The sequence below is a fragment of the Oncorhynchus tshawytscha genome, linkage group LG15, assembly GCF_018296145.1.
Source record: "Oncorhynchus tshawytscha isolate Ot180627B linkage group LG15, Otsh_v2.0, whole genome shotgun sequence".
Taxonomy (NCBI): Eukaryota; Metazoa; Chordata; class Actinopteri; order Salmoniformes; family Salmonidae; genus Oncorhynchus; species Oncorhynchus tshawytscha.
In genome coordinates, this window is record NC_056443.1 from 39,593,630 (window position 1) to 39,613,773 (window position 20,144).

At 34.1% G+C, this 20,144-nt stretch overlaps 1 protein-coding gene across 1 annotated transcript in view; it reads left to right on the forward strand.

Annotated features, from left to right (window-relative positions):
- The window catches only part of tfr2 (transferrin receptor 2), an 87,084-nt gene that overhangs the window by 29,200 nt on the left and 37,740 nt on the right, over window positions 1–20,144 (forward strand). The window contains exons 10-13 of the mRNA XM_042298584.1: window positions 1,933–2,052; window positions 2,245–2,327; window positions 4,738–4,801; window positions 12,562–12,629. Coding sequence (XP_042154518.1) covers window positions 1,933–2,052; window positions 2,245–2,327; window positions 4,738–4,801; window positions 12,562–12,629 — 335 coding nt within the window. The remainder of the gene's footprint in view (window positions 1–1,932; window positions 2,053–2,244; window positions 2,328–4,737; window positions 4,802–12,561; window positions 12,630–20,144) is intronic.

A 20,144-nucleotide genomic window follows, 5' to 3' on the forward strand; every position in this document is an offset into this window, starting at 1 on the left:
ATGGTCAAACACGCGCGGAAACGGCGAGAAAACTCGGGGTAGTGCTCCTTCGCTGAGTCTGGGCCATTCCAAACTGCATTTGCCCACTCCAGAGCACGACCCGTGAGGCAGGAAATGAGGACATTCACCCTCTCCGCTCCCGAGGGAGTAGGTCTGACGGTGGCCAGGTACAGTTCTAGCTGGAGTAAGAACCCCTGACACCCTGCTGCCGTTCCATCATAGACCCTTGGGAGCGTAAGACGGAGGGTGCTGGAGTCGGGAGATGGGGAGTCCTGAGGAGGAGGGGCCGAAGGTGGAGAGAGGAGACCGCTTCTCTCCCATCGGTCCATTCTCTCCATCACCAGATCCATCGCCGTTCCAATCCGATGGAGAACGGTGGCGTGATGTAGAACCCTCTCTTGCATCGATGGGAGGGGAGTGGCTGTTGCTCGTGCTGACTCCATTCCAGTGGGTGCGGGATTCTGTAACGGTCTGAGTGTAGTGGGTGAGGAGTCAGGCGCAGGAAGCAGAGAGTTCAGGGGAGTGCTATTTTAATGCATTGACACAAACGCTGAACATAAGCCAACCCTCACAAAAACACAGGGCGTACTGAACAAACAAATGCCCCAAACAGGGGGACTTAAATCGTCCAGGGAAAACCCACAAAATGGGAAAACACAAAACCCAATAGACGTGCACATAAGTACACCAAACAGACGATCACAATAATTAATCCCGCACAAGGAACCCTGCGGGCCGGCTGACTAATAAAGCCTACTACCTAACTCAAAACAGGCGCACACAATCAACACATAAGGAGGGGGAGGAAATAATCAGTAGCAGCTAGTAGGCCGGCGATGACGACCGCCGAGCGCCACCCGAACGGGAAGGGGAGTGTCCTTCGGTCGGAGTCGTGACAGGGAAATTGTTTCAAGAGAGGGATTTCTTTTGGGTGGTAAAAAATGTGCTTTTAAAATATGTAAATATGCTTTTTAAAATATGTATTCCCCTTGTCCATGTCCTCAGGGCGAGAGTCAGGTTCATTGTCATTCAGGTTATCGATGGGAAAAACGTTAGCACTGTTTCCTGTCTGGTTACTAATATTGATCAATAGATTAACATTGGCAGGTGCAGAGGGAGAAACCACATTGTTATAAACAAATGTTTTACCTCTTGTTTCAGGAAGTGATATCACTGAGTACTGCCCCTGTATATAGGACCTTCCACCCCCACCTGGGATAAGGATGCCTGATGACCCAAGGGTGGATACGTTGTAATATCACCTGGGATAGGGATGCCTGATGACCCAAGGGTGGATACATTGTAATATCACCTGGGATAAGGATGCCTGATGGGATAAGGATGCCTGATGACCCAAGGGTGGATACATTGTAATATCACCTGGGATAAGGATGCCTGATGACCCAAGGGTGGAAATGTTGTAATATCACCTGGGATAAGGATAGGGGGTAGAGGGTAGGAGATAGGGGGTAAGGGGTAGAGGGTAGGAGATAAGGGGTAGAGGGTAGGAGATAGGGGGTAAGGGGTAGAGGGTAGGAGATAGGGGGTAGAGGGTATGGTAATTATGCCTCTAACTTTCTCACTCATCATTATTCATGATTCTTTCAGGATTATCCCTAATCATGGTAGCATCCACATTCATGTAGTGTTTATAAACATATTCTCTACTTATTTACAATAAAAATGACTCCAAAATGACACAATACATTATATAGCTTTGAGTTATATTGGTCAAATCTAATCAAATGAGGTAATCTCTGCTAGGAATACGGGACCAACTACTACACGTTTGTCCACTTTAATTGACATACAAGAGAATTTGTCCCAATACTTTGGTCCCCTAAAATGGGGGGACTATGTACAATGTGGAGCTCATTGTAGATTCTGACCTAATACCTACCTATATCTCTCTCCCCCTCCTCCCCCCTGTAGACCAGTACATTATAATGGGGGCCCAGAGAGATGCGTGGGGGCCGGGGGCGGTGAAGGCCGGGGTTGGAACAGCCATCCTACTGGAGCTGGCTCGGACCTTCAGCAACATGGTGCAGAACGGTACGAACCACAACACAACCACAATATAACCACAACACAACCACAATATAACCATAACACAACCACAATATAACCACAACACAACCACAATATAACACAAACACAATGTGTGTGTGTGTGTGTGTGTGTGTGTGTGCGTGTGCGTGTGCGTGTGCGCGTGTGTGCGTGCGTGCGTGCGTGCGCGCGCGCTAGGTTTCTACCCCAGGAGAAGTCTGTTGTTTGTCAGTTGGGACGCTGGAGACTTTGGGAACGTTGGTGCCACAGAGTGGTTGGAGGTTGGTACTGACTCCCTCTCTCTTCTTCTCTCCCTCTATCCCCCTCTTTAGGGCTCTCTCCCTAGAGAGAGGAATACATCTCATATAAATCACATTGGCTACACATGGCCTGTCTGCAACGAAGTTGAAACATTGTATCAACTATTATCTTTGGTTCTGGCCTGAAGCTTGCAGCTAGAGAACATTGTATAAAATATATAAAATATTCTGGGCCCTGAGAGTTGCCCTGCTCAGTGAGCTCGGGACAGACACAGCTGGAGACTGCAGAAGGGATAAGAAGCAGTGACTTGAGAAGGAGCTCACCGGAGCTGAGTACCGACACCTCACACGTTCTACTGCCTGAGGTCCTGTTCCTCTTATAGGATATTATCTCAACAGTATTGTGGAGCTCCTGTTCCTCTTATAGGATATTATCTCAACAGTATTGTGGAGCTCCTGTTCCTCTTATAGGATATTATCTCAACAGTATTGTGGAGCTCCTGTTCCTCTTTATAGGATATTATCTCAAGAGTATTGTAGAGCTCCTGTTCCTCTTATAGGATATTATCTCAACAGTATTGTAGAGCTCCTGTTCCTCTTATAGGATATTATCTCAACAGTATTGTGGAGCTCCTGTTCCTCTTATAGGATATTATCTCAACAGTATTGTGGAGCTCCTGCACCTAAATATAAACAGTCCTGACACCTCAAATGAGTACCGGAACCAAGTTTTTCAGTCCAAGTTAAACACTGATAAGAAGTAATCAGGCCTATTTTATGACTTTTCCACTGCATCAGACATTACATTTCTACCTTTCATGCTGAGTGGTTATCGAAAGGGATAGAAATAAATAACAGCTGGTGCACGATATCTAAGGAAGTCTCAAGCTATTTTTTAAAATGTTTATTTGTACCTTTTTATTTAACTAAGCAAGTAAGTTAAGAACAAATTAAAATGTTCAATGACGGCCTAGGAACAGTGGGTTAACTGCCTTGTTCAGGGGCAGAATGACAGATTTTTACCTTGTCAGCTCAGGGATTCTATCTTGCAACCTTTCGGTTACTAGTCCAACGCTCTAACCACTAGGCTACCTGCCGCCCCTATTGCTCGCATTGCTCGCCTGAGGTAGAGTATCTCATGATAAGCTGTAGACCACAGTACCTACCGAGAGAGTTATCACCTGTATTCTTGGCCCAAGCAAGTCTCTTCTTCTTATTGGTGTCCTTCAGTAGTGGTTTGTTTGCAGAAATTCGACCATGAAGGCCTGATTCACGCAGTCTCCTCTGTTGAGATGTGTCTGTTACTTGAACTCTGTGAAGCATTTCTTTGGGCTGCAATTTCTGAGGCTGGTAACTAATGAACTTATCTTCTGCAGCAGAGGTAACTCTGGGTCTTCCTTTCCTGTGGCGGTCCTCATGAGAGCCAGTTTCATCATAGCGCTTGATGGTTTTTGTGACTGCACTTGAAGAAACTTTCAAAGTTATTGTCTTCAAGTAATGATGGACTGTCATTTCTCTTTGCTTAGTTGAGCTGTTAGCAATGTGTTATTATTCAATAACACTCCAAAGCAAGAAAAATAGGTTTAGTCTCCCCTGTCCTCAGCTATTCTCCCACTGAACAAAGGAACAGGATGCCATTTATAACCCCTCACCCTAGCCTTGGGTTGACTATTCTGAAGTCCTTGCAGTACAACTTGGCCAATGGCCAAATAACAAGTATCCTGCCCCCGACTCAAAAGTCCAATGAAAATGTGGCCCACGTAGCACACGTCTTTTGTATACCACCCTTACCTTGTCACAACACAACTGATTTCAAGAAATTCCACAAATTAACTTTTAACAAGGCACACCTGTTAATTGAAATGCATTCCAGGTGACTACCTCATGAAGCTGGTTGAGAGAATGCCAAGAGTGTGCAAAGTTGTCATCAAGGAAAAGGGTGGCTACTTTTGGAGAATCTCAAAATTAAAATATAGTTTGATTTATTTAACATTTTTTTGGTTACTACATGATTCCATATGTCTTCACTACTTCAACAAGGCAGAAAATAGTCAAAATAAAGAAAAACCATTAAATGAGTAGGTGTGGCGAAACTTTTGACTGGTTCTGTATATATTATATATATATATAATTATATATTTCTTACAGCTCGACTAAAACAATCTTGGTCGACCAACAACAATCGACCAGTCGACTAATTGAGGCCAGCCCCATCTCTCTTTCTCTCTCTCTCTCCCTCTTTCTCTCTCTCTCTCTCTACCTCTATCACACCCTTTCTCTTGCTCTCTCTCTTCCTCGCTTCCTCGCTCTCTCTCTCTCTCGATATCTCTCTCTCTCGATATCTCTCTCTTTCGATATCTCTATTGTTCTTTCTCTACCTGTCTGTCCATGTATTATCCTGAACCTCTCTTACCTCTCCTATGGTTGCCAGGGTTACCTGTCCATGCTACACCTGAAGGCTGTGGCGTACTTCAGTCTGGACCAGGCGGTTATGGGTAAAACAAAGAGCCACAGCATAACATTGTTACAATGTTGAACATATGATGTGAAATATACACTGAACAACACTATAAACACAACATGTAAAGTGTTGGTCCCATGTTTCATGATCTGAAATAAAAAATCCCAGAAAGTTTCCATATTCACAAAAGGCTTATTTCTCTAAAATGTTTTCCACAAATTTATTTACACAGGTGCACCTTGTGCTGGGGACAATAAAAGGCCACTCTAAAATGTGAAGTTTTTTCACACAACACAATGCCACAGATGTCTCCTGTTTTGAGGGAGCGTGCAATTGGCATGCTGTCTGCAGGAATGTCCACCAGAGCATTGAATTGTAATTTCTCTACCATAAGCCACCTCCAATGTCGTTTTAGAGAATTTAGTGTGTGTCCAACTGGCCTCCCAACTGCAGACTACGTTTAACCACCTCCACATCTGGGTTCTTCACCTGCTGAATCGTCTGAGGGGGTGGGGCATTTCTGTCTATAATAAAGCCATTTTATAGGGAAAAACTAATTCTGATTGGCTGGGCCTAGCTCCCAAATGGGTGGGCATATGCCCTCCCAGGCCCACCTATGGATGTGCCCCTGCCCAGTCATGTGAAATCCATAGATTCGGGCCTAATGAATTTATTTCAATTGACTGATTTGCTTATTTCTTTTTAACCTTCATTTAACTAGGCAGTTAAGAACAAATTCCCATTTACAATGACGGCCTACCCCGGCCAAACCCGGACGACACGGGGCCCATTGTGTGCCGCGCTATGGAACTCCCAATCGCGTCCGTTTGTGATACAGCCTGGAATCGAACCAGGCTCTGCAGTGACGCCTCTAGCACTGAGATGCGGTACCTTAGACCGCTGTGCCACTCGGGAGCCCCCCACATAGCACTGAGATGCGGTACCTTAGACCGCTGCGCCACTCGGGAGCCCCCCACATAGCACTGAGATGCAGTACCTGAGACCGCTGCGCCACTCGGGAGCCCCCCACATAGCACTGAGATGCAGTACCTTAGACCGCTGCTGCCACTCGGGAGCCCCCACATAGCACTGAGATGCAGTACCTTAGACCCCTGCTCCACTCGGGAGCCCCCACATAGCACTGAGATGCGGTACCTTAGACCGCTGTGCCACTCGGGAGCCCCCACATAGCACTGAGATGCGGTACCTTAGACCGCTGTGCCACTCGGGAGCCCCCACATAGCACTGAGATGCGGTACCTTAGACCGCTGTGCCACTCGGGAGCCCCCACATAGCACTGAGATGCGGTACCTTAGACCGCTGTGCCACTCGGGAGCCCCCACATAGCACTGAGATGCGGTACCTTAGACCGCTGTGCCACTCGGGAGCCCCCCACATAGCACTGAGATGCGGTACCTGAGACCGCTGTGCCACTCGGGACCTGTCTATATATGGACATACAGTTGACATGTCAGATCAAAAGCCCCGAGGCGTCGCCACATGTGAACTGTAACTCAGTCAAATTGTTGCATTTATATTTTTGTTTAGTATATACCATGTTAAATATATCTGATGTTAAATATATCTGATGTTAAATATTATACCATGTTAAATATATACCATGTTAAATATATACCATGTTAAAAATATACCATGTTAAATATATACCATGTTAAATATATACCATGTTAAAAATATACCATGTTAAATATATACCATGTTAAATATATACCATGTTAAATATATACCATGTTAAATATATACCATGTTAAATATATACCATGTTAAATATATACCATGTTAAATATATACCATGTTAAATATATACCATGTTAAATATATACCATGTTAAATATATACCATGTTAAATATATACAATGTTAAATATATACGATGTTAAATATCTGATGTTAAATATCTGATGTTAAATATATACCATGTTAAATACATACCATGTTAAATATTTACAATGTTAAATATATACCATGTTAAATATATACCATGTTAAATATATACCATGTTAAATATCTGATGTTAAATATATACCATGTTAAATATATACCATGTTAAATATATACCATGTTAAATACATACCATGTTAAATATATACCATGTTAAATATATACCATGTTAAATATATACCATGTTAAATACATACCATGTTAAATATATACCATGTTAAATATCTGATGTTAAATATATGTTAAATGTTAAATATATACCATGTTAAATACATACCATGTTAAATATATACCATGTTAAATATCTGATGTTAAATACCTGATGTTAAATATCTGATGTTAAATTATAATGTTAAATACATACCATGTTAAATATATACCATGTTAAATACATACCATGTTAAATATATACCATGTTAAATATATACCATGTTAAATACATACCATGTTAAATATATACCATGTTAAATATCTGATGTTAAATATCTGATGTTAAATATATATACCATGTTAAATACATACCATGTTAAATATATACCATGTTAAATATCTGATGTTAAATATCTGATGTTAAATATATACCATGTTAAATATATACCATGTTAAATATATACCATGTTAAATATATACCATGTTAAATATATACCATGTTAAATATCTGATGTTAAATATATACCATGTTAAATATATACCATGTTAAATACATACCATGTTAAATATATACCATGTTAAATATCTGATGTTAAATATCTGATGTTAAATATATACCATGTTAAATACATACCATGTTAAATATATACCATGTTAAATGTCTGATGTTAAATACCTGATGTTAAATATATACCATGTTAAATATATACCATGTTAAATATATACCATGTTAAATATATACCATGTTAAATATATACCATGTTAAATATCTGATGTTAAATATATACCATGTTAAATATATACTATGTTAAATATATACCATGTTAAATATATACCATGTTAAATATCTGATGTTAAATACATACCATGTTAAATATATACCATGTTAAATACATACCATGTTAAATATATACCATGTTAAATATCTGATGTTAAATATATACCATGTTAAATATACCATGTTAAATACATACAATGTTAAATATCTGATGTTAAAAACATACCATGTTAAATATATACCATGTTAAATATAAACCATGTTAAATACATACCATGTTAAATATATACCATGTTAAATATATACCATGTTAAATATCTGATGTTAAATATATACCATGTTAAATATATACCATGTTAATTACATACCATGTTAAATATATACCATGTTAAGTACATACAATGTTAAATATCTGATGTTAAATATCTGAGGTTAAATATATACCATGTTAAATATCTGATGTTAAATATATACCATGTTAAATATATACCATGTTAAATATATACCATGTTAAAAACATACCATGTTAAATATCTGATGTTAAATATATACCATGTTAAATATATACCATGTTAAATATCTGATGTTAAATATATACCATGTTAAATATATACCATGTTAAATATATACCATGTTAAAAACATACCATGTTAAATATCTGATGTTAAATACATACCATGTTAAATATATACCATGTTAAATATATACCATGTTAAATATATACCATGTTAAATATCTGATGTTAAATACATACCATGTTAAATATATACCATGTTAAAAACATACCATGTTAAAAACATACCATGTTAAATATCTGATGTTAAATATATACCATGTTAAATATCTGATGTTAAATATATACCATGTTAAATACATACCATGTTAAATATCTGATGTTAAATATATACCATTGTAAATATATACCATGTTAAATATCTCATGTTAAATATATACCATGTTAAATATCTGATGCTAAATATATACCATGGTAAATATATACCATGTTAAATATATACCATGTTAAATACATACCATGTTAAATATCTGATGTTAAATATATACCTTGTTAAATATCTGATGTTAAATATATACCATGTTATAATACATACCATGTTAAATACATACCATGTTAAATATCTGATGTTAATTACATACCATGTTAAATATATACCATGTTAAATATATACCATGTTAAATACATACCATGTTAAATATCTGATGTAAATAAATACATACCATGTTAAATATATACCATGTTAAATACATACCATGTTAAATATCTGATGTTAATTAAATACATACCATGTTAAGTACATACAGTTCAGACCCCTTGACTTTTTACACATTTTTTATGTTACAGCCTTATTATAAAATGGATTAAATAGTCCCCCCCCCTCATCAATCAACACACAATACCCCATAATGACACCACAATACCCCATAATGACATGACAATACCCCATAATGACATCACAATACCCCATAATGACAAAGGAAAAACTGGTTTTTATACATTTATAAAAATAAATTTATAAAAAATTTAAAAAACATTGAAATATCGCTTTTACATAAGTATTCAGACCCCCTTTCAGTACTATGTTGAAGCACCTTCGGCAGCGATTACAGCCTCCAGTCTTCTTGGGTATAACACTACAAGCTTGGCACACCTGTATTTGGGAAGTTTCTCCCATTCTTCTCTGCAGATCCTCTCAAGCTCTGTCAGGTTGGATGGGGAGCGTTGCTGCACAGCTATTTTCAGGTCTCTCCAGAGATGTTCGATCAGATTCAAGTCTGGGCTCATGGTTGTAATCGCTGCCAAAGGTGCTTCAACAAAGCACTGAGTAAAGGTTCTGAAAACTTAGGTAAATGTTATATTTCAGTTTTTTATATTTTATATATACAAATTTGCTACAATTTCGAAAACCATTAAAAAAATATATATTATGGGGTATGGTGTGTAGATGGATGAGCAGAAAAAACGAATTCATCCATTTTAGAATAAGGCTGTGATGTAACAAAATGTGGAAAATGGAGTCTGAATACTTTCTGAATGCACTGTATGACGTTACATTTTTATGATGTTAAATATGTATGATAAATACGTATAATAATAAATATATATATATTTTAAAATATGTATGATAAATACATATATTAAATATATATTTTGTTAAATATGTGTGATAAATACATATGATAATAAATATGTTAAATATGTCTGATAAATACATATGATATTAAATATATATATTTTTAAAAATATATATCATGTTGAATAGATATAATGTTGAATATAGAATTTGAAAAAATATTTTGTTAAGTTAAATATATATGATAAATACATCTGATGTTAATTACATATAATGTTGAATATAGATGTTAAATATATACAGTATGATAATACATATATATGATGTTAAATATATATGATAATAAATATATATGATGTTAAATATATATGATAATAAATATATATGATAATAAATATATGATAATAAATATATATGATGTTAAATATATATGATAATAAATATATATGATGTTAAATATATATGATAATAAATATATATGATGTTAAATATATATGATAATAAATATATATGATGTTAAATATACAGTGGGGAGAACAAGTATTTGATACACTGCCGATTTTGCAGGTTTTCCTACTTACAAAGCATGTAGAGGTCTGTATTTTTTTTAATCATAGGTACACTTCAACTGTGAGAGAAAAAGTAAGTAATTAATTTGCATTTTATTGCATGACATAAGTATTTGATCACCTACCAACCTGTAAGAATTCTGGCTCTCACAGTTTTTCTTTAAGAAGCCCTCCTGTTCTCCACTCATTACCTGTAATAACTGCACCTGTTTGAACTTGTTACCTGTATAAAAGACACCTGTCCACACACTCAATCAAACAGACTCCAACCTCTTCACAATGGCCAAGACCAGAGAGGATGTAAGGACATCAGGGATAAAATTGTAGACCTGCATAAGGCTGGGATGGGCTACAGGACAATAGGCAAGCAACTTGGTGAGAAGGCAACAACTGTTGGCGCAATTATTACAAAATGGAAGAAGTTTAATCACCCTCGGTCTGGGGCTCCATGCAAGATCTCACCTCATGGGGCATCAATGATCATGAGGGAGGGATCAGCCCAGAACTACACGGCAGGACCTGGTCAATGACCTGAAGAGAGCTGAGACCACAGTCTCAAAGAAAACCATTAGTAACACACTACGCCATCATGGATTCAAATCCTGCAGCGCACGCAAGGTCCCCCTGCTCAAGCCAGCGCATGTCCAGGCCCATCTGAAGTTTCCCAATGACCATCTGGATGATCCAGAGGAGGAATAGGAGAAGGTTAAGTGGTCTGATGAGATGAAAATAGAGCTTTTTCATCTAAACTCCATTCGCCGTGTTTGGAGGAAGAAGAAGGATGAGTACAACCCCAAGAACACCATCCCAACCATGAAGCATGGAGGTGGAAACATCATTCTTTGGGGATGCTTTTCTGCAAAGGGGACAGGATGACTGCACCGTATTGAGGGGAGGATGGATGGGGCCATGTATCGCGAGATCTTGGCCAACAGCCTCCTTCCCTCAGTAAGAGCATTGAAGATGGGTCGTGGCTGGGTCTTCCAGCATGACAACGACCCGAAACACACAGCAAGGGCAACTAAGGAGTGGCTCCGTAAGAAGCATCACAAGGTCCTGGAGTGGCCTAGCCAGTCTCCAGACCTGAACCCAATAGAAAATCTTTGGAGGGAGCTGAAAGTCTGTATTGCTCAACGACAGCGCCGAAACCTGAAGGATCTGGAGAAGGTCTGTATGGAGGAGTGGGTCAAAATCCCTGCTGCAGTGTGTGAAACCCTGGTCAAGAACTACAGGAAACGTATGATCTCTGTAATTGCAAACATAGATTTCTGTACCAAATATTAAGTTCTGCTTTTCTGATGTATCAAATACTTATGTCATGCAATAAAATGCAAATTAATTACTTAAAAATCATACAATGTGATTTTCTGGATTTTATTGTTTTAGATTCCGTCTCTCACAGTTGAAGTGTACCTATGATAAAAAATTACAGACCTCTACATGATTTGTAAGTAGGAAAACCTGCAAAATCGGCAGTGTATCAAATACTTGTTGTCCCCACTGTATATGATAATAAATATATATGATGTTAAATATATATGATAATAAATATATATATGATGTTAAATATATATGATAATAAATATATATGATGATAAATATATATGATAATAAATATATATATGATGTTAAATATATATCATAATAAATATATATGATGTTAAATATATATGATAATAAATATATATATGATGTTAAATATATATCATAATAAATATATATCATAATAAATATATATGATGTTAAATATATATCATAATAAATATATATGTTAAATATATATGATAAATACATCTAATGTTAATTACATATAATGTTGAATATCGATGTTGAATATATTTGATGAAAATAGATGTTGAATATAGATGATGTTAAATATACAGTATATGATAATAAATGTATATGATTTTATTTTTTTACATTTTATTTTACCAGGCAAGTCAGTTAAGAACAAATTCTTATTTTCAATGACGGCCTAGGAACAGTGGGTTAACTGCCTGTTCAGGGGCAGAAGGACAGATTTGTACCTTGTCAGCTCAGGGGTTTGAACTTACAACCTTCCGGTTACTAGTCCAACACTCTAACCACTAGGCTACCCTGCCGCCCCGATGTTGAATATAGATGTTGAATATAGATGTTGAATATAGATGTTGAATATAGATGTTGAATATAGATGATGTTGAACATATATGATAAATACATCCGATGTTAATTTCATATAATGAGAATCTGTGTTGTTGTCTCAGGTGATGATAACCTGTCGGCCTACACTAGTCCTCTACTGCTCGATCTAATAGAATCAGCCATCAAACAGGTAACTTTCCATGGTCTATTTTCTACTAAATATACTCTATGTGTGTTTATCAGTGTGAATCAATCAAATATACTCTATGTGTGTTTATCAGTGTGAATCAATCAAATATACTCTATGTGTGTTTATCAGTGTGAATCAATCAAATATACTCTATGTGTGTTTATCAGTGTGAATCAATCAAATATACTCTATGTGTGTTTATCAGTGTGAATCAATCAAATATACTCTATGTGTGTTTATGTGTGTTATACTCTATGTGTGTTTATCAGTGTGAATCAATCAAATATACTCTATGTGTGTTTATCAGTGTGAATCAATCAAATATACTCTATGTGTGTTTATCAGTGTGAATCAATCAAATATACTCTATGTGTGTTTATCAGTGTGAATCAATCAAATATACTCTATGTGTGTTTATCAGTGTGAATCAATCAAATATACTCTATGTGTGTTTATCAGTGTGAATCAATCAAATATACTCTATGTGTGTTTATCAGTGTGAATCAATCAAATATACTCTATGTGTGTTTATCAGTGTGAATCAATCAAATATACTCTATGTGTGTTTATCAGTGTGAATCAATCAAATATACTCTATGTGTGTTTATCAGTGTGAATCAATCAAATATACTCTATGTGTGTTTATCAGTGTGAATCAATCAAATATACTCTATGTGTGTTTATCAGTGTGAATCAATCAAATATACTCTATGTGTGTTTATCAGTGTGAATCAATCAAATATACTCTATGTGTGTTTATCAGTGTGAATCAATCAAATATACTCTATGTGTGTTTATCAGTGTGAATCAATCAAATATACTCTATGTGTGTTTATCAGTGTGAATCAATCAAATATACTCTATGTGTGTTTATCAGTGTGAATCAATCAAATATACTCTATGTGTGTTTATCAGTGTGAATCAATCAAATATACTCTATGTGTGTTTATCAGTGTGAATCAATCAAATATACTCTATGTGTGTTTATCAGTGTGAATCAATCAAATATACTCTATGTGTGTTTATCAGTGTGAATCAATCAAATATACTCTATGTGTGTTTATCAGTGTGAATCAATCAAATATACTCTATGTGTGTTTATCAGTGTGAATCAATCAAATATACTCTATGTGTGTTTATCAGTGTGAATCAATCAAATATACTCTATGTGTGTTTATCAGTGTGAATCAATCAAATATACTCTATGTGTGTTTATCAGTGTGAATCAATCAAATATACTCTATGCGTGTTTATCAGTGTGAATCAATCAAATATACTCTATGTGTGTTTATCAGTGTGAATCAATCAAATATACTCTATGTGTGTTTATCAGTGTGAATCAATCAAATATACTCTATGTGTGTTTATCAGTGTGAATCAATCAAATATACTCTATGTGTGTTTATCAGTGTGAATCAATCAAATATACTCTATGTGTGTTTATCAGTGTGAATCAATCAAATATACTCTATGTGTGTTTATCAGTGTGAATCAATCAAATATACTCTATGTGTGTTTATCAGTGTGAATCAATCAAATATACTCTATGTGTGTTTATCAGTGTGAATCAATCAAATATACTCTATGCGTGTTTATCAGTGTGAATCAATCAAATATACTCTATGCGTGTTTATCAGTGTGAATCAATCAAATATACTCTATGCGTGTTTATCAGTGTGAATCAATCAAATATACTCTATGCGTGTTTATCAGTGTGAATCAATCAAATATACTCTATGTGTGTTTATCAGTGTGAATCAATCAAAATATACTCTATGTGTGTTTATCAGTGTGAATCAATCAAATATACTCTATGTGTGTTTATCAGTGTGAATCAATCAAATATACTCTATGTGTGTTTATCAGTGTGAATCAATCAAATATACTCTATGTGTGTTTATCAGTGTGAATCAATCAAATATACTCTATGTGTGTTTATCAGTGTGAATCAATCAAATATACTCTATGTGTGTTTATCAGTGTGAATCAATCAAATATACTCTATGTGTGTTTATCAGTGTGAATCAATCAAATATACTCTATGTGTGTTTATCAGTGTGAATCAATCAAATATACTCTATGTGTGTTTATCAGTGTGAATCAATCAAATATACTCTATGTGTGTTTATCAGTGTGAATCAATCAAATATACTCTATGTGTGTTTATCAGTGTGAATCAATCAAATATACTCTATGTGTGTTTATCAGTGTGAATCAATCAAATATACTCTATGTGTGTTTATCAGTGTGAATCAATCAAATATACTCTATGTGTGTTTATCAGTGTGAATCAATCAAATATACTCTATGTGTGTTTATCAGTGTGAATCAATCAAATATACTCTATGTGTGTTTATCAGTGTGAATCAATCAAATATACTCTATGTGTGTTTATCAGTGTGAATCAATCAAATATACTCTATGTGTGTTTATCAGTGTGAATCAATCAAATATACTCTATGTGTGTTTATCAGTGTGAATCAATCAAATATACTCTATGTGTGTTTATCAGTGTGAATCAATCAAATATACTCTATGTGTGTTTATCAGTGTGAATCAATCAAATATACTCTATGTGTGTTTATCAGTGTGAATCAATCAAATATACTCTATGTGTGTTTATCAGTGTGAATCAATCAAATATACTCTATGTGTGTTTATCAGTGTGAATCAATCAAATATACTCTATGTGTGTTTATCAGTGTGAATCAATCAAATATACTCTGTGTGTTTATCAGTGTGAATCAATCAAATATACTCTATGTGTGTTTATCAGTGTGAATCAATCAAATATACTCTATGTGTGTTTATCAGTGTGAATCAATCAAATATACTCTATGTGTGTTTATCAGTGTGAATCAATCAAATTATCTATGTGTGTTTATCATCAATCAAATATACTCTATGTGTGTTTATCAGTGTGAATCAATCAAATATACTCTATGTGTGTTTATCAGTGTGAATCAATCAAATATACTCTAGTGTGTGTTTATCAGTGTGAATCAATCAAATATACTCTATGTGTGTTTATCAGTGTGAATCAATCAAATATACTCTATGTGTGTTTATCAGTGTGAATCAATCAAATATACTCTATGTGTGTTTATCAGTGTGAATCAATCAAATATACTCTATGTGTGTTTATCAGTGTGAATCAATCAAATATACTCTATGTGTGTTTATCAGTGTGAATCAATCAAATATACTCTATGTGTGTTTATCAGTGTGAATCAATCAAATATACTCTATGTGTGTTTATCAGTGTGAATCAATCAAATATACTCTATGTGTGTTTATCAGTGTGAATCAATCAAATATACTCTATGTGTGTTTATCAGTGTGAATCAATCAAATATACTCTATGTGTGTTTATCAGTGTGAATCAATCAAATATACTCTATGTGTGTTTATCAGTGTGAATCAATCAAATATACTCTATGTGTGTTTATCAGTGTGAATCAATCAAATATACTCTATGTGTGTTTATCAGTGTGAATCAATCAAATATAATGTGTGTTTATATGAATCAATCAAATATACTCTATGTGTGTTTATCAGTGTGAATCAATCAAATATACTCTATGTGTGTTTATCAGTGTGAATCAATCAAATATACTCTATGTGTGTTTATCAGTGTGAATCAATCAAATATACTCTATGTGTGTTTATCAGTGTGAATCAATCAAATATACTCTATGCGTGTTTATCAGTGTGAATCAATCAAATATACTCTATGTGTGTTTATCAGTGTGAATCAATCAAATATACTCTATGTGTGTTTATCAGTGTGAATCAATCAAATATACTCTATGTGTGTTTATCAGTGTGAATCAATCAAATATACTCTATGTGTGTTTATCAGTGTGAATCAATCAAATATACTCTATGTGTGTTCAAATGAATCAATCAAATATACTCTATGTGTGTTTATCAGTGTGAATCAATCAAATATACTCTATGTGTGTTTATCAGTGTGAATCAATCAAATATACTCTATGTGTGTTTATCAGTGTGAATCAATCAAATATACTCTATGCGTGTTTATCAGTGTGAATCAATCAAATATACTCTATGTGTGTTTATCAGTGTGAATCAATCAAATATACTCTATGTGTGTTTATCAGTGTGAATCAATCAAATATACTCTATGTGTGTTTATCAGTGTGAATCAATCAAATATACTCTAGTGTGTGAATCAATCAAATATACTCTATGTGTGTTTATCAGTGTGAATCAATCAAATATACTCTATGTGTGTTTATCAGTGTGAATCAATCAAATATACTCTATGTGTGTTTATCAGTGTGAATCAATCAAATATACTCTATGTGTGTTTATCAGTGTGAAAATCAAATATACTCTATGTGTGTTTATCAGTGTGAATCAATCAAATATACTCTATGTGTGTTTATCAGTGTGAATCAATCAAATATACTCTATGTGTGTTTATCAGTGTGAATCAATCAAATATACTCTATGTGTGTTTATCAGTGTGAATCAATCAAATATACTCTATGTGTGTTTATCAGTGTGAATCAATCAAATATACTCTATGTGTGTTTATCAGTGTGAATCAATCAAATATACTCTATGTGTGTTTATCAGTGTGAATCAATCAAATATACTCTATGTGTGTTTATCAGTGTGAATCAATCAAATATACTCTATGTGTGTTTATCAGTGTGAATCAATCAAATATACTCTATGTGTGTTTATCAGTGTGAATCAATCAAATATACTCTATGTGTGTTTATCAGTGTGAATCAATCAAATATACTCTATGTGTGTTTATCAGTGTGAATCAATCAAATATACTCTATGTGTGTTTATCAGTGTGAATCAATCAAATATACTCTATGTGTGTTTATCAGTGTGAATCAATCAAATATACTCTATGTGTGTTTATCAGTGTGAATCAATCAAATATACTCTATGTGTGTTTATCAGTGTGAATCAATCAAATATACTCTATGTGTGTTTATCAGTGTGAATCAATCAATCAAATATGAATCAATCTATGTGTGTTTATCAGTGTGAATCAATCAAATATACTCTATGTGTGTTTATCAGTGTGAATCAATCAAATATACTCTATGTGTGTTTATCAGTGTGAATCAATCAAATATACTCTATGTGTGTTTATCAGTGTGAATCAATCAAATATACTCTATGTGTGTTTATCAGTGTGAATCAATCAAATATACTCTATGTGTGTTTATCAGTGTGAATCAATCAAATATACTCTATGTGTGTTTATCAGTGTGAATCAATCAAATATACTCTATGTTTATCAGTGTGTTTATGTTTATCAGTGTGAATCAATCAAATATACTCTATGTGTGTTTATCAGTGTGAATCAATCAAATATACTCTATGTGTGTTTATCAGTGTGAATCAATCAAATATACTCTATGTGTGTTTATCAGTGTGAATCAATCAAATATACTCTATGTGTGTTTATCAGTGTGAATCAATCAAATATACTCTATGTGTGTTTATCAGTGTGAATCAATCAAATATACTCTATGTGTGTTTATCAGTGTGAATCAATCAAATATACTCTATATGTGTTTATCAGTGTGAATCAATCAAATATACTCTATGTGTGTTTATCAGTGTGAATCAATCAAATATACTCTATGTGTGTTTATCAGTGTGAATCAATCAAATATACTCTATGTGTGTTTATCAGTGTGAATCAATCAAATATACTCTATGTGTGTTTATCAGTGTGAATCAATCAAATATACTCTATGTGTGTTTATCAGTGTGAATCAATCAAATATACTCTATGTGTGTTTATCAGTGTGAATCAATCAAATATACTCTATGTGTGTTTATCAGTGTGAATCAATCAAATATACTCTATGTGTGTTTATCAGTGTGAATCAATCAAATATACTCTATGTGTGTTTATCAGTGTGAATCAATCAAATATACTCTATGTGTGTTTATCAGTGTGAATCAATCAAATATACTATGTGTGTTTATATGTGTGTTTATCAGTGTGAATCAATCAAATATACTCTATGTGTGTTTATCAGTGTGAATCAATCAAATATACTCTATGTGTGTTTATCAGTGTGAATCAATCAAATATACTCTATGTGTGTTTATCAGTGTGAATCAATCAAATATACTCTATGTGTGTTTATCAGTGTGAATCAATCAAATATACTCTATGTGTGTTTATCAGTGTGAATCAATCAAATATACTCTATGTGTGTTTATCAGTGTGAATCAATCAAATATACTCTATGTGTGTTTATCAGTGTGAATCAATCAAATATACTCTATGTGTGTTTATCAGTGTGAATCAATCAAATATACTCTATGTGTGTTTATCAGTGTGAATCAATCAAATATACTCTATGTGTGTTTATGTGAATCAATCAAATATACTCAGTGTGAATCAATCAAATATACTCTATGTGTGTTTATCAGTGTGAATCAATCAAATATACTCTATGTGTGTTTATCAGTGTGAATCAATCAAATATACTCTATGTGTGTTTATCAGTGTGAATCAATCAAATATACTCTATGTGTGTTTATCAGTGTGAATCAATCAAATATACTGTGTGTTTATCAGTGTGTTTATCAGTGTGAATCAATCAAATATACTCTATGTGTGTTTATCAGTGTGAATCAATCAAATATACTCTATGTGTGTTTATCAGTGTGAATCAATCAAATATACTCTATGTGTGTTTATCAGTGTGAATCAATCAAATATACTCTATGTGTGTTTATCAGTGTGAATCAATCAAATATACTCTATGTGTGTTTATCAGTGTGAATCAATCAAATATACTCTATGTGTGTTTATCAGTGTGAATCAATCAAATATACTCTATGTGTGTTTATCAGTGTGAATCAATCAAATATACTCTATGTGTGTTTATCAGTGTGAATCAATCAATCAAATAGTGTGAATCAATCAAATATGTGTGTTTATCAGTGTGAATCAATCAAATATACTCTATGTGTGTTTATCAGTGTGAATCAATCAAATATACTCTATGTGTGTTTATCAGTGTGAATCAATCAAATATACTCTATGTGTGTTTATCAGTGTGAATCAATCAAATATACTCTATGTGTGTTTATCAGTGTGAATCAATCAAATATACTCTATGTGTGTTTATCAGTGTGAATCAATCAAATATACTCTATGTGTGTTTATCAGTGTGAATCAATCAAATATACTCTATGTGTGTTTATCAGTGTGAATCAATCAAATATACTCTATGTGTGTTTATCAGTGTGAATCAATCAAATATACTCTATGTGTGTTTATCAGTGTGAATCAATCAAATATACTATGTGTGTTTATGTGTGTTTATCAGTGTGAATCAATCAAATATACTCTATGTGTGTTTATCAGTGTGAATCAATCAAATATACTCTATGTGTGTTTATCAGTGTGAATCAATCAAATATACTCTATGTGTGTTTATCAGTGTGAATCAATCAAATATACTCTATGTGTGTTTATCAGTGTGAATCAATCAA